This window comes from Doryrhamphus excisus, linkage group LG1 (genome assembly GCF_037039965.1).
Source record: "Doryrhamphus excisus strain RoL-2023G ecotype Guam linkage group LG1, RoL_Dexc_Guam_v1.1, whole genome shotgun sequence".
In the NCBI taxonomy this organism is placed as follows: domain Eukaryota; kingdom Metazoa; phylum Chordata; class Actinopteri; order Syngnathiformes; family Syngnathidae; genus Doryrhamphus; species Doryrhamphus excisus.
In genome coordinates this window covers 24,965,332-24,986,661 of record NC_136357.1, presented here as the reverse complement: position 1 = coordinate 24,986,661, position 21,330 = coordinate 24,965,332, and the positions used below count along the sequence as shown (strand labels likewise).

General features: G+C 44.4%; 3 protein-coding genes across 3 annotated transcripts; 2 read left to right on the top strand and 1 right to left on the bottom strand.

Moving 5' to 3' along the window:
• Nucleotides 1-1,416: 1,416 nt before the first annotated feature.
• LOC131132833 (uncharacterized) lies at nt 1,417-14,710 on the bottom strand. The gene is made up of 9 exons (XM_078793779.1): nt 14,316-14,710; nt 13,717-13,974; nt 12,205-13,364; nt 9,266-9,274; nt 8,067-8,075; nt 6,146-6,362; nt 4,260-5,367; nt 3,083-3,276; nt 1,417-2,898 (listed from the first exon to the last, which is right to left on the bottom strand). The coding sequence occupies exons 1-9, from the start codon at nt 14,452-14,454 to the stop codon at nt 1,616-1,618; spliced, it is 4,377 nt and encodes a 1,458-aa protein (XP_078649905.1). The 5' UTR covers nt 14,455-14,710; the 3' UTR covers nt 1,417-1,615.
• On the top strand, nt 6,781-12,189 carry LOC131132831 (uncharacterized). The gene is made up of 2 exons (XM_058078839.2): nt 6,781-7,081; nt 7,618-12,189. The coding sequence occupies exons 1-2, from the start codon at nt 6,955-6,957 to the stop codon at nt 9,045-9,047; spliced, it is 1,557 nt and encodes a 518-aa protein (XP_057934822.2). The 5' UTR covers nt 6,781-6,954; the 3' UTR covers nt 9,048-12,189.
• A 904-nt stretch (nt 14,711-15,614) lies between the features above and the next one.
• On the top strand, nt 15,615-21,195 carry LOC131132842 (tubulin alpha-1C chain-like). The gene is made up of 6 exons (XM_078792597.1): nt 15,615-15,667; nt 15,998-16,099; nt 17,258-17,282; nt 19,385-19,607; nt 19,695-19,843; nt 19,923-21,195. Exons 1-6 carry the CDS (start codon nt 15,630-15,632, stop codon nt 20,895-20,897), a joined length of 1,512 nt encoding a protein of 503 aa, XP_078648723.1. The 5' UTR covers nt 15,615-15,629; the 3' UTR covers nt 20,898-21,195.
• Nucleotides 21,196-21,330: the final 135 nt, after the last annotated feature.

The window sequence follows — 21,330 nt, the reverse complement described above, 5'->3', positions numbered from 1 at the left end:
AGCGATGTGTTGATCACTTCCGGGTCTCTTTGTTAGCAGCTAGCAAGCTAAGCTAGACGGAAAGCTTCCAATTTCACTGAGACGAGTTTATCCTCACATGAACATTTGATGATGTGTAGTCTGGCATACGACAGACACAAGTAAAAATGCAGAAATGTAGGAATTAAAAGGCTCTGGCACATTTCTTCTTTTTGTTTACTGCTTTCGGTAACACACAGTTAGAGAATTATAATACGCTACTGCCTCCCTCGGGTGTGGAGGGGTCATTACACGGAACATAATCATTATGCCGAGAAAGTCTTTGCGTTTGAATTTCTGTCACCACAAAAAAAATCTTATTTGTAATTCCCACAGACTCCATTCGATGACACGCAGTGACATTGTTTCTGTTCATTGTCATTGTTACTTTTGCAAAAACGATGGCAAATCGTTGGATCAGCGCTCAATGTAGTATTGCGCGCGACTTGGCCGCCATGATGGTAAGCAGAACCCGGAACCGTTGCATTGCTCTCCTCCGCGGACTTCCTGCTCCATAGTGTGCTACATTCCATTCACTTGCGTGATTTCTGCGATTTCTGTGACTGCTGCAGCGTGCATTTTACGGCAAGCTGGACTGGATCGAGACCGGAGCTTGCAGTCCTTGCATAATGGAATCTGAACGACCGTAAAACCTCAATCGTAGAAGAAAAGGCGGAAGTTACCAAGGCGACCCGACAAAAAACGTCAGTTTGACATTTTTTAAATCAAGTAAACAAAACAAAACCAAAAAATACAACATTAAAAATGTTGAAAGAGTTGGTGAAAGAGCGACTGATGGCGGCAGCTGATGAAATATTGGCGCTGTTTGAAAGAACAATGGCGTCCTACGAGGAGGAACTTTCTCGAACAAGAGAGGAGAAGCAGCTGGATTCTGTGCTGAAGACGCAAATGGTGTCACATGATGAAGGTACGTTGACCAACATTCTACTTGGCCATTTAATGCTGACGTCACAAATATACCGAGCCGGGGATACAACAGGAAGTGTTGTATTTGTAAAGCACAGGGCACAGGGACGTAAATCTCCCATGAAAGATCAAAGATGGCGGCCAACGTACACACGCTTAGTGAAGCCGTGACCAAAAGATGTGTGTGTGTGTGTGTGGGGGGGGTAATTCTCACTTTAGAAGGAAAAAGTTGGAATATTACGAGTATAAAGTCGTACATTTCTGAGAAAAAAGTTGTAAATTTACAAGAAAAAGTTTAAAACGTGTAAAAATATTACAAGAATTAAGTTATACATTTATGAGTCACAAGTCATAATATTACGAGAATAAATTGGTACATTTACAGACAGAATACTTTATTAATCCCTTTGGGAAATTGGCAAAAATTGACAAAACTAAAGTTGTAGATTTATGAGGAAGAAAGTCCTGATATCAGGAGAATGAGGAGATAATATTACATGTGATGGCGTCATATGTCAGAGGGAAACTAGAGCACAGCTCTTCAGGAATGAAGGAAACCATCCTCTTGTTTTAGGCAAACTTTTATTTATAAAAGTTATTATTTATACTTCAATATACTCCACTCCAGAGCCAGAATGGAATGGGAAGTCTTGATTTGATTGGTGCAGCTTCACTTCCTGTTGCTGTTCTCCCCAGCACAAGAGTGTTTGTTCAGCTGGGACTTGGAGGAGAAGCTTTGAGCACAAACGCTGCAATGCAACACTTCCTCACCGGCGTGGACTTTCATGTGTCTTTTCAAATGCTGATTTAGTCGGAAATGTGTACCACAGATTGAACAAGAAAAGGGTTTCTCTGCGGTGTGTATTCTTGTGTGTATTTTCAACTCATACTGTCGTATAAACCTGATGCCACACACTGAACAGCAAAATGGTTTTTCTCCGCTGTGTCTTTTCATGTGTGTTTTCAAACAATGACTCTGCGTAAACCCCGCACCGCAGATTGAACAGGTAAAAGGTTTCTCTCCAGTGTGTACTCTGGCGTGCGCCGTCAAGTACTGTTTGTGTGTAAAACCTGTGCCACACACGGAACACGAAAAAGGTTTCTCTGCGGTGTGTATTCTTTTGTGTATTTTCAACTCATCTTTTCGAGAAAAGCTTGTACCACACACTGGACAGGAATATGGTTTCTCTCCAGTGTGGACTCTCGTGTGTAATGTCAAATGAGAATTCCGAGAGAATATTTTACCGCAAAGCGTGCACATGAATGGTTTCTCTCCTGTGTGCATCCTCATGTGTATTTTCAAACACTGACTTTGGACAAAACTTTTACCGCACACGGAACAGGAAAATGGTTTCTCTCCAGTGTGTATTCTCGTATGTACTTTTAAATTTGACTTTAGAGAGAATCTTTTCCCACAAACCGAGCACACGAACGGCTTCTGGCCTGTGTGCGTTCTCACGTGTCGATTGAGACTACGCCGGTGTTTGAACGTTGTGTCACACTGAGAGCATTGAAAGCGTGTGTTGTCAGGGTGACATGTCACATCAGCTGTAGAGTCTTCATCATCATCATCAGTGTCAGGAGAGTGTGACGTCGTGTGCTCGCTATCTGATAGTGGAGCTAAGAGCTTGTCTGCTGGTGATCCTCCACAGTGGTCTCCATCGGCTTCTGTTGTCATGTGTTGAGCTGAGCTGCTGCTTGGTGGCTCCGCCTCTCTCTTCTCCTCACTTTCACCTTCATCGTCTTCATCGTCTTCACTCTTCACAACGACGCCAATCACTGGGAACTCCTCTGGTCCTTCAGGATGCTCTCCCTCCTGGCTGATGCTGTGGTCCTCCTCTTCCTCTTTAATGTGCGGGGGTCGGGGCTCCTCCTCTTCCTCTTTAATTTCCTTCTGCTCCGCCATGAAACTCCACTCCTGCTGCTCAGGGGGAAGATGATCTACCCTGACGTCTGCAGGACACAGGAGAAGAATCCAGTGGTGAAATAAGGCATGAAACAATGTTAAAAGTACCAACACGATGTTTTACATACATGTTGTCATGAGCAATAATTCCAAAACAAAACCATATGTACATATATTGTTAATAATAAAATATAAAGTTAGTAAACACGTGAGAATAAGAATGAAACTAACCTGCTCTGTGCAACCCAACTTGATACCTCTTGGAAACAGCGTCCAGTAGTTGACGTTGTCGCTCGTTCTCCTCTTTTGTTCGACAAAGTTCCTCCTCGTACTCTGCTATCGTTCTTTCGCACATTTTCACACAATCCCAACACTTCACACTCACACTTGAGCTCTGCTGAGCGACGTGTTGATCACTTCCGTCTCTTTGTTAGAAGCTAGCAAGCTAAGCTAGCCCGAGAAACTCCAAAGTGCTCCCACGCTAACGTACCCGGATGGAAACAATTTCTAAACGATGTTTACTCTATTCCGCGTCGTTTATATGGATGCGTGCGCATGGATTACGACGAAAGAATGACAATGAACACCTTTAGGTATTCGCTACGGACGCCATCTTGCTTTTTACTTGTCCTGTTTTGTTGGGTGGTCACAGTCTAATGATTTTACCACACTGCCATCTATCGGGGACCTTTGGCTACTACACCATACATTCACATGGAGCCACAGCTCATTGATGATTTTGCTGACTGAGAGGTTACATGATCTTAAAAAAAAATACAATAATAAAATAAAAAATAACAAATAAAAAGGTAATTAAAATAAAAAAATAACAAGTAAAAAAGGTCCTTCATGACCTTCATTCTTGCCCCAGCCATCAACTCATCCATCCTTTTTGGCAGTCAGGCTGTGCCCGTTGGAGGCTGGCGGGATCATCCATTTGGCTCCTCGCGGGGGTAGTCTCTTACTAGATGGAAGTAGATGGTAGTTGCCGTGCCCCGCTCAATGAAGATTGTCTTGACAGGCTGGAGGAACCACACACCTCATTGTAATTCCTCCCTGCCTACTTCCTACCGCCCCCTGGTGGTCAGATCTTGGAGGACTCAACCAGAAAAAGAGCAACCTTTTAGTGCATTAGTCTTTATTTTAGTCTTCTTAAACCAATATATACAAATATACAAAAAAGTCACAACAAAAAGACATTTTCATGATCATTGATGCATCACAGTACTAATTGTAACAGCAACAATGGCGTATTGGTGTTGGAATACCAATACACGCATGCTAACTTGGAACTCATGAGGTAATCTGGTAACACACACTCACACACACGGCTCCACATAGGTGGCGTCTCACACGATGGTACGATTCCATGGTTTGACAATCTCAAGAAAACATTTATCGTCTTTTGTGTAGCCGCATGTGCGCCATCAAATTGTCGTGCCGAGTGAATGGTTTGGCACAAAGGGAACAAGAGTATGGTTTTTCTCCCGTGTGCGTCCGCATGTGTTTCGCCATACTTGACTTCGACGAGATCATCTTACTGCAAACCGAGCAACTAAAAGGTTTTTCTCCGCTGTGCGTTCGCTGATGTCCAATCAAAGAAGCCTTTGAGATCAGCGTTTTGCCGCAGATTGAGCAGCTAAACGGTTTTTCACCAGTGTGCGTTCTCATGTGCTTAACCATATTCGACTTTGTAGAGAAGCGTTTATCGCAAACCGAGCAACCAAAAGGTTTTTCTCCCGTGTGTGTGCGCATGTGTGCTGTCAAGCTGTTGTGCTGCGTAAACGTTTTGGCACAAAGGGAACAGGAATAAGGTGTTTCCCCTGTGTGTGTTCTCATGTGTATGGTTATGTTGGACTTTGTAGAGAAACCTTTACCGCACACCGAACAAATAAAAGGCCTTTCTTCGGTGTGCGTGGTCCTGTGTTTAATCAAAATATCATTTCGGGAAAAAGTTTGATTACACACTGAGCAACTAAAGGGTTTCTCTCCTTTGTGCGCCCGCATGTGTCGAGTCAAGCCGAACTTGTCAGAAAAGCTTTTATGACAAAAGGGGCAGGTACGAGACTTTTTACCTGCCTTCTTTTGTTCCTCGTCCGCGTGAGTCGTCTTATCGGCGCCGCAGTCCGCATCGCTGCTCAACGCTTCTCGGGCGTCGCCTCTGTCTTCATTCTCAGGAGAGCGTGACGTCGTGTGCTCGCTATCTGATAGTGGAGCTAAGAGCTTGTCCGCTGGTGATCCTCCACAGTGGTCTCCATCGGCTTCTGTTGAGCTGCTGCTTGGAGGCTCCGCCCCTTTCTCCTCCTTACCCGGTCTGTGGGGACGCCGCGGGGGTTCGGGCGGTTTGTCTTCAAGTGCTTCGGTCTTCAAAGAGACACCAAACAGTGCCTCCTCCGGCTCAGCGATGCAGAGTTCCTCGTCTTCCTCTTTGATGTGGGGGGGCCGGGTATCATCCTGCATCAAAGCAGGGCTCCTTGCCTGCGCTTGAGGGGGGCGGCCAATCAGCTGCTGGACGTCTGCAGGACGCAAGAAGCAAACACTTTGTCTCAGGTGTGTTAAATATTATCATCGGACGGGGGGGGGGCATGATCGGTGACGCTGCCTCTCAGACGCTACCTTTCAACACAACATGAACGGGACTCGTGGTCGCTAATATTCACCATGGCGTCCTCATTGTGTCGTTAGATTTGGTTTGCGCTTTAGGGACGGCAGAGAGGGCAAAGCGCCTGCTTTAAAAGAGCGGGGAGGGTAAGCCAACACTGCCATAACTCACTGAACTAGGCTTGGTTTTTGAAATTTGACAACATTTAGCTTTGTTGGCTCCCAGTGGTACTACGTTAAGTTCCTTTGGATAAAATACTTCATGAATCACAGGATAAATCTCCATTCTTTGCCACGTTCTTCTTCTATGGTTTGGTGTGTGTCGCGTTTTCATACATGGACGTCCACGTGGATGTAACTGTTTCTCAATTCGTGAAGCATAACACGTGAATTTATATCTTTCTTGGAACGTTTTCCTTCCTGGACCCCACTGTTTGAACTCTGATGGAGACACACTGCCACCCAGTGGCGGGATTCCGCCACTTCACCCTAACCTACCAAAAGCATACTGTGGGAAATGTAGTTCATGGTGAACAGACTCGTTTAAAGCTCATCGCGCACAATTTAAGCATAAATGGAGGGGGTGAGGGTCATATAAAATGACATTAAACGCCGTGGGCCGCGAGTTTGATTCTGATATAGAGATGAATGCGCGATGACGTCGCAGTGGTTTGATGCCCCGAGTAAACATACCTCCATCGTGTAGCACAAGCTGAGTCTTGCTAACAGCCTCCTGTTGCTGGCGCTCGTTCTTCTCTCTTGCTTGTGAAAGTTCCTCCTCGTACGACGCGATCGTTCTTTCTAACAGCCCGAATATTTCATCAGCTGCCGCCATTAGTCGCTCCTTCGCCGACTCCTCAAACACTTTGAATGTTGGGAGCGCGATTTCACTTCGTCGTCGTCCCTTTGTCTCTCGTCACCTTAGCGTTGCTAACGTCAGCTTCGTTCTTCTTCGATGGTGGTTTTAGGGGAGCTAACTCGTTCACTACGCCTCGCTGCTGCCCTCTTGTGGCCGATTGTTATTGTTTTTTTTACAGTGTTACATTCATTGGCACTTACTGTTCTCTTTCCTACAAACTCACTCATATTAAATATTTACATGTAAATGTATATTTAAATATATTTCATAATGTATTATAAATATTATATATTGCATATCTAAATTGCTAATAAATGTTATATTGGCTATTTACGTTCAGAAATTAATAATTATAAACCTTTTACGGCACGTGACGCCGCAGAAGTCTCGGCGTAAAAAAAGGGTAAAGGAATGACGTAGTTTCGCACATGCGCAGAACGGAGAAGAGCCACCAAACAAAACAGGAGGAAAAAGCAAGATGGCGTTTGTTACGTCGGTCATTATTGTTCTGTGTTTTTAATCCGTACACGTACGGTGTGAAGCAGTTTAGTTTGCTAGCTGCTAACAAAGACCCGGAAGTGATTAACGCGCCGCTAGACGAAGACCGGGTGTGAGCGAACAAAAGTGTTGGGATTGTGTGAAAATGTGCGAAAGAAGCATATCAGACTTCGAGGAGGAACTTGCAGCAAGAAAAGAGGAGAAGGAGCGACAACGTCAACCTTTGGAAGCACTTTTCCAGAAGAAGCGTCGAGTTGTGTCACACACAAGAGGTTAGCCTAGTCCTGGATCATATCATGTACTTTATAGGCTTTCTATTTTGGTCATTAAGACCTATTCATGCTGCAAATATACACTCACAGCTCAGTTATTGATAGGATCGACTGGGAAATGGGATCAGTCAGTATCATGTTATGTAAAATGGGAAAGAATTCCACAAACAAACAAAAAATATTAAGAGAATGGAATATTCTGTGGGGTCCTTTGTGTAGACCTCCTCCAACTCCAGATAGAAATGGCCATGGGCGACACCCTCCCACCCCCCATACAGTATCTGCACATCTTTACATTTGGAGTGGGCTGATCCAAATATTCCATACCAGGGAGATGGATACTTCACTTCTCTCCTGTGTGTTCATGTGGGTATTTGTTAGATGAACAACACGGGCAGTACAGTATCGGCGTATGTTTTGACAAATGTTCACCCTTTTGTGAACAGTAGTCCAATTACGGCCATGTGAACTCATCAGGATACCACATGAGTGTCTGTAGTCCATACCATGTCATGTGTCGTTTGTGTGTCCTGCAGACGTAAGCGAACAACATCCTTCTTCCCCTGAGAGGCAGGAGTGGAGCTCCAGGATGGAGGAGGAGGAGCCCCGGCCCTCCCACATAAAAGAGGAAGAGGAGGACCACAGCATCAGCCAGGAGGGAGAGCGTCCTGAAGGGCCGGAGGAGTTCCCAGTGATTGGCGTCGTTGTGAAGAGTGAAGATAATGAAGACAATGAAGGTGAAAGTGAGGAGAAGAGAGAGGCGGGGCCTCCAAGCAGCAGCTCAACTCAACACATGACAACAGAAGCCGATGGAGACCACTGTGGAGGATCACCAGCAGACAAGCTCTTAGCTCCACTATCAGATAGCGAGCACACGACGTCTCACTCTCCTGACACTGATGATGAAGACTCTACAGCTGATGTGACATGTCACCCTGACAACACACGCTTGAAATGCCAACACTGCGACAAGACCTTTGGTTACCGTAGCAATCTGAAAAGACACATGCAAAGTCACACGGGGGAGAAACCATTCGTATGCTCAATTTGTGATAAAAGGTTTTCCCTCAAGGCAAATTTGAAATCGCACACAAGAATACACACAGGAGAGAAACCTTTTTCCTGTTCCGTGTGCGGTATAAGTTTTGCACGAAATCAAGATTTGAAAATGCACACAAGGACGCACACCGGGGATAAACCCTTCACCTGTTCGGTGTGTGGAATAGGATTTGTACGAAATCAAGATTTAAAAAGACACTTGAGAGCGCACACCGGGGAAAAACCTTTTCCATGTTCGGTGTGCGGTAAAAGGTTCTCTCAGAAAGTAAGTCTGACAGCACACACCACGGGAAAACACACCGGGGAGACACCTTTTTCCTGTTCGGTGTGCGGGCTGTCCTTCAGAGGAAATCAAGATTTGAGACGACACATGAGAAGCCACACAGGAGAGAAACCATTCGTATGCTCAATTTGTGACAAAAGATTCTCCTTAAAGGCAAATTTGAAATCACATACAAGAATACACACCGGAGAGAAACCGTTTTCCTGTTCAGTGTGTGGTATTGGTTTTGCTCAAAGCCAAGATGTCAAAATACACATGAGAACACACACTGGGGAGAAACCTTTTACCTGTGCAGTGTGTGGTGCAGGTATTGCACGAAACCAAGATCTGAAGGTACACATGAGAATACACACCGGTGAGAAACCATATTCCTGCTCCATCTGCAACAGAAGCTTTAGTGTCCAAACGCACCTGGTAACACACATGAGAACTCATACTGGAGAGAAACCATACTCCTGTTCAGTCTGCAACAAAAGCTTTTGTCAACGAGCCACACTTGTAGCACACACGAGAACCCACACGGGAGAGAAAGTGTTTCGGTGCAGCGTGTGTGCTGAAAGGTTCTCTTATAAGTACCAGGTTAAAAAACACACGTGTGCTGGGGAGAACAGCAGCAGGAAGTGAGGCTGCACCGCTTCCTGCTGGGGAGAACAGCAACAGGAAGTGAAGCTGCACAATCTGAAATCACCTATCAAGACTTGGTCAGCTGATGATTGGCGAGGCAGCTGGTTGTTCTTTCCCTCGTCTTTTAGCGTCTAAGCACTTGTTGGTTTCAACCCCTATGGAATTGCCCACCGTATTGACTCGTATACGTATATTTATCATGTATTCATCAGATTTACCTGGTCATCCTGGAAGGGGGATTGTCAACCTTGTCAAGGTTTTATGAGTTTTTCCTTGTCCAGCCTGGGGTCCAAGATCAGGGGATGTCATCGATTGTTGCCAGCTTGTAGAGAAAGCCCTGTGAGACTCTTTTGTGACTAAGCGCTATATAAATAGACTTGACTTGTATATGCGTCTGTTTCAAAATGACCCCTTTTATGTCTTCCTGCCACCAAGTTCCTGAGAGTAGAGGAACATCAAGAGGAAAAATGTGTAACCCAATTGAAATTCATTCATTCATTTTCTACCGCTTTTCCTCACGAGGGTCGCGGGCATGCTGGAGCCTATCCCAGCTGTCTTCGGGCGAGAGGCGGGGTACACCCTGGACTGGTCGCCAGCCAATCACAGGGCACATATAGACAAACAACCATTCACACTCACATTCATACCTATGGACAATTTGGAGTCGCTAATTAACCTAGCATGTTTTTGGAATGTGGGAGGAAACCGGAGTACCCGGAGAAAACCCACGCATGCACGGGGAGAACATGCAAACTCCACACAGAGATGGCCGAGGGTGGAATCGAACCCTTGTCTTCCTAGCTGTGAGGTCTGCGTGCTAACCACTCGACCGCCAAGTGAAATTCATTCATTCATTTTCTACCGCTTTTTCCTCAGGAGGGTCGCGGGGGGTGCTGGAGCCTATCCCAGCTGTCTCCAAGTGAAATTAACATAATTTATTTATATATACTTGTACACTATATATTTTTTTATTTAATACCCTTTCATATAATTATTGGTGCATATATATATAAAGTATAAATAGAATGTTTTGATATACAGCAACCAGGTGATTTAAATCATGAAGGTTGACTCGTGATTCTGTGCACCCAATCAGGATATCACCCCTTGATCACATGACACACGCACTCACCAATAAATAGCCAACAGGAAGACACTCACTGAAAGACACATGGGGAAACACTTGCTGCACAGGTAGGCTTTCAAATGGATTTCAAAGCCACAATAAGAATCTAAAATGCGTTATAGGCACCAACCACCACCGCTGCGACCAGGAGCACTACCTATGAGTATTTCATATATTATAGATTGAACAGAACTGGTAAGTGTCGCTAAAATCAGCTTCACTTAGCTTAGCCACCCAGCCTCATTGTGTAGGCTGGTTAGCATGAACAGCAAATGAGATGAGTAATTATGGGATGAATAATATAATACAATATTGTCATAGATTTAAATATATTGTTATATTCTAGATCCTTTATGCAATTGGTATATTAAGTATTGAGTGTGCACACTGATCCTTAACCATAACACAGTCTATTGGTTCATGGATGTGGTCCAGTGTTTATAGGGGCCAAGTTTGGTACAGGAAGTTGATGGCGAGCTAAGCGAAGGAGGCCTAGAGCCCGGACCGGCTTGGACTCCAAGGGGATGAACTTTGTTATATTGTTTTGGGGTTTATGCTTGTGAATATCAATACACTACTTAAAGCAAACTCAGATTTGTGTATCCGGGTCATTTTTCCTCTCTCCCCGAGTCTTACCTACCTTCTGGTCATAGTCAGATATTTTCCCAACAGTCAACTAATTACAACTAGCTACAACTAATTCAACACTGGTTACAAATGTCATTTTTGTAATATGAATGGAAACATCATATTTTTCTTTTTAAAGTCACAATATGAGAAACAAAAGAAAAATAAAGTTATCACTTTTGGAAAATGAGGTTGGGGGATTAAGTCACATTGCGAGAATAAAGTAAAAATATTATGGGAATAAAGTCATAATCACCAGAAGAAAAGTGAAATAGTGAAGAAAAAAAACACAAACAGTAGCAGAAATTGAAGATTGAAGTGAAGACTTCAACTGGTAGCATGGGGTGTGGCCAATCACAGCGGCGTGGGCGTGGCTGGAGGCGGGCAGTGGTTGGAATAAATCAGGGATCCCCAAACTTTTTCCAGTGAGGGCCACATGACTTTTCTTTCCTCTGAAGGGGGCCAGGGTCAGGGTCGTATGTTTGTTTATGTTCTATGACTGGGGCAAAGTGTGGTTGTAGTCACGTCACAATAGGTTACCATTTCCAGTTCTATGACAGAAAAATTACCATGCTTTATTGTTCAGGGGGCCGGGACAAATGTGGAAGTGGGCCGTGTCCGGCCCCCGGGCCTTAGTTTGGGGACCACTGGAATAAATGAATCCAAGGAAATGCCACGAATGAAAATATCATTTAGTAAAGTCACGACATTATGAGAAATAAAACTAAAAGTTCTCATTTGTGGAAAATTAGGTTGATGAAAAAGTTTTGTATTAGTTTATTTTTTGCATTTTTCAGTTTTTCACCCTTGGATGATTCAGAATACAACTAATGTAAATATTAGTCCATGACAACACAACTCAACACCTGATACAGCTTTTACATTCAAGTCTTTATTATGAGGGGAGGAAACAATGGAAAGCTGTGTCCCTGCGTGAGAAAGATTAGCCTAAAGCTAATGTATGGAATGCTATGGAGCATAAGAGTTCCCGCCAAAAGGCCACTCTGGGCCAAGACACCTACAGGCCGCCATGCGTACTGTGTTGTCTGACCGCTTTCTTGGGCAAAGGTCATAAAAACTGCCAAAGTTCTGGATTTATTTCAGGTGTTCTTTTTCCGACTTAGGATGATAGACATTTTTTCCACAGCAGACTTAATTCGTCTTCCAGGACCTGAAGCAGCAAGACTGCCCCGGTCGATCACACTACCACCGCCATAATTTACTCTCGAACCTCAAGGCGATCCCACACCTTAAGGTTCACAGGACTTCAGAACAGCGTAGCAGCAGACATACTAGACTGCATATGTGCCTGTTAGGGCTTAACATGGCGAGTACTAAATAGTACAAACGGGTCAGCTTCACTTCCTGCCGCTGTTCTCCCCAGCAGGAAGCAGTGCAGCTTCACTTCCTGCCGCTGTTCTCCCCGGCACATGTGTGGTTGCTAAGCTGGTACTTATAAGAGAATCGTTCAGCGCACACGCTGCACCGAAACACTTTCTCTCCGGTGTGTGTCCTGGTGTGTCTGACAAATGTCGATCGTTGACAGAAGCTTTTGTTGCAGACTGAACAGGAATATGGTTTCTCTCCGGTGTGCGTTCTTGTGTGTGCTTGCAAATTCGCCTTGACGGAGAATGTTTTACCGCACACGGAACAGGAGTATGGTTTCTCTCCAGTGTGTCGTCTTGTGTGTTTTAGAAGGTTTGTTCGGTCGCAAAAGCTTTTGTGGCAGATTGAACAGGAATATGTTTTTTCTCCCGTGTGGACGGTCATGTGCATTTTCAAACACTGAATCTGTACAAAGGTTCTACCGCACACGGAACAGGGAAACGGTTTCTCTCCGGTGTGTATTCTTGTGTGTATTGTCAAATTTGCTTTCCGAGAGAATGTTTTCCCACAAACTGAGCACATGAATGGTTTTTCCCCCGTGTGGACCCTCACGTGTCTTTTCAGATGACTGCGGCAACCAAAGGTTTTGTCACAGTGTTGGCATTTCAGGCGTGTGTTGTCATGGTGACATGTCATATCAGCTGTAGAGTCTTCATCATCAGTGTCAGGAGAGTGAGACGTCGTGTGCTCACTATCTGATAGTGGAGCTAAGAGCTTGTCTGCTGGTGATCCTCCACAGTGGTCTCCATCGGCTTCTGTTGAGCTGCTGCTCGGAGGCTCCGCGTCCCTGGTCTCCTCCCCATTTGGACCGGGATGAAGCTGTGAGGACTTAGGTGGTTCGTCTTCAGTCTTCACGGAGACTCCAGTTTGTGGCACTTTGTTGAGCTCAGCCTCCTCCTGAGTGATGTAGAGCTCTTCCTCTTCCTCTTTAATGTGGACGGCCTCGGGATCCGCCTGTTCCTCTTTCACATGGAGGGTGTGCCTCAAAGCGGAGCTGCCTCCGTGCGGCTGAGGAGGATGCTCTTGTGGGACGCCTGCAGGAGAGGTGATGTGTGGAAATGGCAGGTAGTGATGGGTTTCTACACAAAGGATATCCGCCTCGGCTTTGGTGGTTTTGGTTTCAGGAACCGAGCTGAAGACGGCCTTCACTTGTCCTGGTGCCGAACAGCGGGCCGCTTCTAGGTGTGACACAAACCAGCTGTTAAAGGTGCTGCCTCTTTCCTTTCATTCCCGTTTCATTCATGTTGCGCAACTAACACTATTTTTTACGTTGAACGTACAAACTGCGGAACCTCGGTTAGCACATATTCGGTTATATTTTTACAGCATTCTATTTTTAGAATGTTGACACTTTGAACACTCTGGCGTACGCCCTGGTTAGCATGTTTTCAGTTTCGGCCAAAAAAGAATGAGTTGGATTCACGTGAGTTCTTATACGAGGGGACAAATGGATTTGGTTTGCGTATGTTTCGGTTAGAGTAGATGGGTGATGCTAACCAAGGTTCCATTATTTTGGACTGTTCTGCTCACCTGGACGGCAATGAAGCCGCGAGGTCTCAGGTGGTTTGTCTTCCCCGTCTTCAGTCGTCCCAGAGACATCGGTCTGCGGCAACAAGCCGGGGAAACACTCGCCCCGCCCCAAAAGACGTTCCCCCTCCTGAGCAATCCGGAGTTCCTGGTCTTCCTCTTTGAGGAGACTGGGCTGTGGATTCTCCTGCTTGACTGTGGAGCCCCCCCTCTGCGGCCGAGGGGGAGGTTCTTGTTGAAGAGCAAACTGCTGCTGCACATCTGCAGGACACGAGGACTTCCAGCATTAAAAACTTGGGGTTAACTAATTAATTGACTTTAATTTTCCTCATATTACAAGTTTATTCTACAATAACTCATGTTTTGCTGTAGTTTCATATAATTGTTTTCCAAGGAAAACCACTTTGGACTGCTTTAAATATAGTGACATTCTAAGGCATCTTTAGACCGGCCGTGAAAATATGGTCACCCTCCAACACATCGGCCGCCATCTTGCATTATTTGGAGGACAATAAAACAATAAAAACACGTTCATGCAGCCCCCCGACTCTTTAAATTGACCTTAGCAAGAATAAAGGACTAAATGCAACATGTAAACACACCTTGGATGTGTAGCACCAAGTCGGTGGAGCAAATCTCGTTCTCTTGTCTTGTTCGAAAATGTTCTTCCTCCCCCGACGCCATCTTTCTTACCAACACCTCAGAAAAGCCGTCGGTGGTGGCTTTGCGCCTCTTCTTCATCAACCCATTTCGTTCGCCATTTGCCTTGCGTTGTCGTCCGAAGGCTGCGTTAACTTCCGCTTTCTTCTTCTTCACTTTTTTTGGCGGCTGGCAAAGCAGCCATGAGGATCCTTACCGCCACCGCCCGGCTAAAGTACGTGGTTGAATATTACAAACGCACTATTGCATTAATTGTTTCATATTAACGTTTCTTTATTGTGCAAATCAAGCCGGGTGACATCCATTTGTTATCTTTTATGCAGCCATTGCCAGTCGTGGCAATGTGTCTCTTCTGGGTCAACTTTTTCGATATCTTTTACTCTTACGCCTCCTGCCGACTTCCTTAACTTCCGCCTACTTCCAATGACGGGTGGAACGATACTGAAATACCGATGCCTCCGATACTTTAGCCTCTAAAATTGATTCTTTGGCAGTAACAGGAATACTGTGGAGAGTGACTAATAGGATGAAGAATGTCATGAATAAATAAAGCAGGTGAGAGCGAAACTATGCTAAGCGCTAACAGTCTGGCTTGCTAACCAGGCTAACCACGCTAAGGGCTAACAGTCTGGCTTGCTAACCAGGCTAAGGGCTAACAACAGAACAACTTTTCAGCAATGAAATACACACAGCAATGATGTCACATGGTGATGTTGTTACAAGGTTAAAGTTCTCACAATCTTGACAGTTGGTTTCAAGTGGTGCAGCTTCACTTCCTGCCGCTGTTCTCCCAGCAGGAAGCTGTGCAGCTTCACTTCCTACCGCTGTTTTCCCCAAAGCACGTGAGGTTGCTAAGCTGGTATTTATAACTTAACTTATACTTATAAGAGAATCGTTCATCACACACGCTGCACCGAAACACTTTCTCTCCAGTGTGTCTCACAAACGTGGATCGGTGACAAAAGCTTTCATCGCAGAAAGAACAGCAATATGGTTTCTCTCCGGTGTGTATTCTTATATGTGCTTGCAAGTTTGGTTTTTGAGAGAACGTTTTGTTACCTGTCAGCACTTTCAAGCCCCAAACCGAGGTAAGGGGCGGCTTGACTTAGGCAGAGATAGAGACACGGTTGCCGGCTGCTTCCAGTCAACTTTATTCTTGAGCACACCGCAACGAGAGAGAACCACACCCACGAGATCCCCGCACTTCCTGGTTCACAGGTCACGCTCAACCCGCCCCCACATAGCTGACCAAACACATGCCTGCAACATGGTGGTTATTTCCGGGCGGGAAAACGTGAGTGCAAGGTGGCTAGCAAAGTGTTGCTAGCAGTACTACAGTCGGTTGTTCAGGTTAGCAATATAGCTTAAAAATAGCGTCAGTGTCTCCGTTTGGACGTCATAATATGTAAATATAAATGACGTCAGCGAAGCAAGTGCATTGATACCTGAGGTGGAAGAGCTTTTAATGAACACATTATGAAGGCTTGACAAATTTAACGAACTCCACATCATTCTTTGTCATGTTCGCTCATATTTTACTACAACACATGGAGATGACGTAGACCTAACCAGACGCGAAACCTTTGTAATGTTGCTCTCATTCACAGCATCTTCTTCTTATTAGGGGTGCTGACTCATCCGCAGAGGACGTTGGACTTCTGTGTGCAACTTTGTGCAAAGTCGGTGTTTATCCGGAAGAAGAAACAGTAACCTTCCTCGTTACAAAGTAAGTAACCTTTCAAACGTTACTTTTACTATAAGCTCTATTGTTTCCAACAATGTGACCGAGATACAAACTTTCGGAGGGGAGTGTAAATACCTAATTTACCAGTCTTAACCCGGTTAGTTAGTTTTAATTCAAATGAACATTTGCAACATGTTTTAATATACATTAATACTTCTCCGATTTGACTATCGAATTTCACTCTGTCATGGGTTTCAAAAATATATTGATTTAATAAATCCTGGTTTGTGGTTGAATAAAGATTAATATTAGCCCAAAATGGGCATTTTTCAAGCATAACAACGGCTAAATGAAGTAAAATTAACATGCTGTGATGATAATGTAGTGTTCTACTGGTCACTAACTTTCAGTAATGTTACTGTAATGTTGATTGGGACACACAAGCACCAGACTTGATCACTGGGCATGGACATTGACTGATACTGTCTTATTTTTTTCTTATTATGTCGGCTATATTGGCTATATTTCATACATAGAGGGCTTTAAAAATGTAAACAAATTATTTATAAAGTCACAAACAGGTTTGCTATTACCTAACTGCCAAAATATTTTATTTGCAAAGAATACTACTTGCCGGAAATTCACTTACCGCGATTGGGTCTGTCACCAGGAAGGTTTTCATGTGTTGATCTGCCCTGAAAAGCAAAGAGTAAATACTGGCGAGTAATAGCAGACCTGCTATCTTGTATGGCGTATTAGTTCCTACGTTGAATGTAGAGTCTGAAGTGAGTGAAAAATGCAATAAAGTCAACTCCAGAAAATCAACTTTCTTTGACTTTTTAAAATATTTCCATAATTAGAGCCCTGTAGAAATGAAATAGCACCCCTATAGTCACCTTTACACTGCCATTTCTTTCCACCACATTGCTAATGCGTAGGCTATGGAACCACTGCAGGGACACAGACGACCACGCATGCATACCAATTTATTAATTTTTGAAAAAAATCATAGGCTGTATTGGATAACCTTCCCTGGGGAGTTGTCACTAAAGTCTCTGTGTAGAGGTTGCTGGCGCCATCGTATAATTTGCATTTAACTTTTATGGATCTGTTGAGGTGGAAATAAATGATGAAATGCTACATGAACTAGTTGAGTAGAATTGGATGCTTCTCATTGTTACCTTGTTTTTACTCTTTCAGGAACTTGTCTCCTTCAATAAATATGGTGAGTGTGCATCTTCATCAAGTTAATTTAGGTTGAAGCTTAGAAATTGTGGTTCTTTAAGTAGCCAAGGTAGAATATGTAGTGTCTTTCTTTGGGAAGTTTAGCTAAGGACACTTGGAAATATTTAGTGTGGGTTCCCGGACACTGATGAGAATTTAGTTTGTCTGGGTGGTGAAGATGGCTTCACGGAGGGAATCCACTGTCTGAGGATGATGTCCATTTTTGCCATTCATCCCCCAAATGTTCTCAATTGGGTTTGGATCAGGGGAATATGCATGATGGTCTAAAGCAGGGGTCTCAAACTCAATTTACCTGGGGGCCACTGGAGCTAGGGTCTGGGCAAGGCTGGGCCGCATCAGGTTTTCCAAAAAAAACAAAAACGCATTTATTAAAAACAGAAAAATATACAAACTTTTTCAATGCTTTGGTTCCCATTTTCTACAATAAAAGCTCTGATAAAACATTCCACTGTTCTCAAATATCTCACTTTTTATTTTTCTACACAAAATAAGATGAAAAATAAATAAACAAATCAAGAATAAAGAAAATCAATCAGTAATAAATAAATATAATAATAATAATAAAAACTTAAGAAACCACATATAGTTGGTGGGTAGACAAATTATTTTTTTCAGATTAAAATGAACAAAGCATTATTAGAGCCCTGTAGACATGACAAAACACGACTATAGTCACATTTATACTCTTTTTATTTACAACATATTGCGCAACTGCAGGGTCTTGAGACACATGCTAACTCACAAACTGGAGAGCTAGCGACCTAAACGGTAGCCTTCAAGTTATTTCCTTTAAACTTAAATAGCGAAAGACTTAACCACTTCCACACGGATAGGGAGGATAACTATTAACAGTTATTTAACCTTTAACATGAACATTAATCAAACGTAATAATTTTTTCTGGGTACATGATACCATACAGCATCCATATCAAACTTGCGCGGACCGCACTAACATTAAACTTTCATATCAAGGCGGGGGCCTCAAACTAGTGTCCTGCGGGCCACATTTGGCCTGCGGGTCGTGTGTTTGAGACCCCTGGTCTAAAGCGTAAGGGTCAAGTGTACATTGTGAACTCCATTGTTCCATTGAAAGGAAAAAGCACCCCAGATCATGATGGCGCCCCCCCTCTGAAAACATCTCAGGCGGGATCTCCTTGTCATGCTTATTCCACTTTTCAATGTCCCATGTTTGGTGCTCTCGTGCAAATTCCCAATGGGGAGTTTTGTAGTGTCTTTTGAAGTCGTTTGTTCTTACAATCCATCTCCAGCAAATGTCGTCTGTTGGTGATTGGACTGTTGGTGATTGGACTGTACTAAGGGTGTGGAAAATAATTGATATTAATCGATACATCAATGCGCATGTGTATCGGATCATTCACTGGGTATGGAGGCAATTGACGGGTGAAATCTAGATTCATCGTGATGCGTTTGTGGGTATCGGTAAAATTCAATGCAAGCGCCGTTTTATTAATGTTAAACTTCGCCCCATATGCTGTTTCCCAGGCGCAATGAATGCACCATCATTATTTGGCGTTTTGTATTGAATACGGACGGAAGCCGTGAGGCTACTACTGTTTAACTACTAGTAAAACAGCATGGACGTTCGTACGCAAGCAACAGCTAAGAAGTTTCTATATTTAAGGAATAAAGCCAAATCCTTTTTGTAGGACCATACTGAATTCCATTTTTCTCTTGCTTATTTGCATCATGTTGAATTGCATCATATCACAAGAAATTGCACCATATCATATTGGATTGTATTGATTTGAACTAAACAATTATCATTATTGTATCGCCAGAAAATTCCATGTATCGTTAAAGTATCGTATCGCTGGCAGTGCATCGAGATGTGTATCGAGTGGTCCTCAGTGCTGAGTTTCACACCCCTAGACTGTACTCTGCACCGTTGGGTCGAGGATCTTCCTGTGTCTTGACGGACAGCCAATCAGATGACATTTTTTTGTTTCATTATCCTCAGTATCTATCAAATCTTACTGCGTCCTAACTGGAACGTCCTTAAGATCTAACCAGAAGTGTCTATTCGTGGCTTGAACATTTTTTCCTCCCTCCCCCCCCCTACAGCGTGAGTGTATCTCTGTACATGTCGGCCAGGCGGGCGTTCAGATCGGCAACGCCTGCTGGGAGCTTTACTGCCTGGAACATGGAATCCAGCCTGATGGACAGATGCCCAGCGAAATGACGATTGGAGGTGGAGACGATTCTTTCAACACATTCTTCAGCGAGACCGGAGCGGGAAAGCATGTTCCTCGAGCTGTTTTTGTGGACCTGGAGCCCACGGTCATTGGTATACCTCTTACCTTCCTAATGATATATTTTCCTTAGTGTAGGGTCACACAACAATTAAGTGGATGCAATATTCCGATGTCTGCAGACGAAGTGCGTAGCGGGACATATAGACTGCTGTTCCACCCTGAGCAGCTTATCACCGGCAAGGAGGACGCTGCCAACAACTACGCCCGTGGTCACTACACCATCGGCAAAGAGATCATTGACCTGGTTTTGGACAGAATCCGTAAACTGGTGAGCGGTCAAATATCGCCATGATTTGCCATCCTGAAAAGCTTTCATCTAATCCCAAGCATTCCCACCGTGATGGCAGGCTGACCAGTGCACCGGCCTTCAGGGCTTCCTGGTGTTCCACAGCTTTGGCGGCGGAACTGGTTCCGGTTTCACCTCCCTCCTAATGGAGCGTCTATCTGTGGACTACGGCAAGAAATCCAAGCTGGAGTTCTCCATCTACCCAGCCCCTCAAGTGTCCACAGCTGTGGTGGAACCCTACAATTCCATCTTGACCACACACACCACCCTGGAGCACTCCGACTGCGCCTTCATGGTGGACAATGAGGCCATTTATGATATCTGCCGCAGGAACCTCGACATGGAGCGTCCGACTTACACCAACCTGAACAGGCTCATCAGTCAAATCACGTCCTCCATCACCGCTTCCCTTCGTTTTGACGGCGCCCTCAATGTTGATCTGGCGGAGTTCCAGACCAACTTGGTCCCTTATCCCCGTATCCACTTCCCCCTCGCCACCTACGCTCCCATCATCTCCGCCGAAAAGGCCTACCACGAGCAATTAACCGTTTCGGATATCACCAACTCTTGTTTCGAGCCCGCCAACCAGATGGTTAAGTGCGACCCTCGTCACGGCAAGTACATGGCGTGTTGCCTGTTGTATCGTGGGGACGTGGTGCCAAAAGACGTCAACGCCGCCATCGCCACCATCAAAACAAAGCGCACCATCCAGTTTGTGGACTGGTGCCCCACTGGGTTCAAGGTGGGCATCAATTACCAGCCGCCCACCGTGGTTCCTGGTGGAGACCTGGCCAAAGTGCAAAGAGCCGTGTGCATGCTCAGCAACACCACCGCCGTTGCCGAGGCCTGGGCTCGACTCGACCACAAGTTTGATCTGATGTACGCCAAGCGTGCGTTTGTTCACTGGTACGTGGGTGAGGGGATGGAGGAGGGCGAGTTCTCCGAAGCCAGAGAGGACATGGCGGCGCTGGAGAAGGACTACGAGGAGGTGGGGGCCGACTCCGTGGATGACCAGGGAGAAGAGGGAGAGGAATAACAAGATGTGGAAGGGAATGGATACTCTTGGGGAACAATGATTGCTATGTGATCCACAATGTGTTCACTCACACCGCAAAATCAGTTTGATCACTTGAAATAAAAGTATACATCTTTTTTTTTATTTTAGACCTTCTGGGAAATATTCCCATATCCAAATTGTATAATTTTTTTGTTTAGCTTGTAAAATGTTTCTGACTTGAAAATATCTTTTGAAGTTCAGTGTATTTGTTGTTTCAAAAAGAATTTACTCAAGAGGTTTTATGGCACTTTGTTTGTCAATATATGAAAAATAAAATCATTTTTATGACAAACTTGATGGAATGAGGTTAATCCAGGGGTCTGCAACCAAAAATCTTGAAAGAGCCATATTAGAACTTATATATGCCTTTATAATGAAGGCAACACATGCTGTATGTATATTAGCTATATAT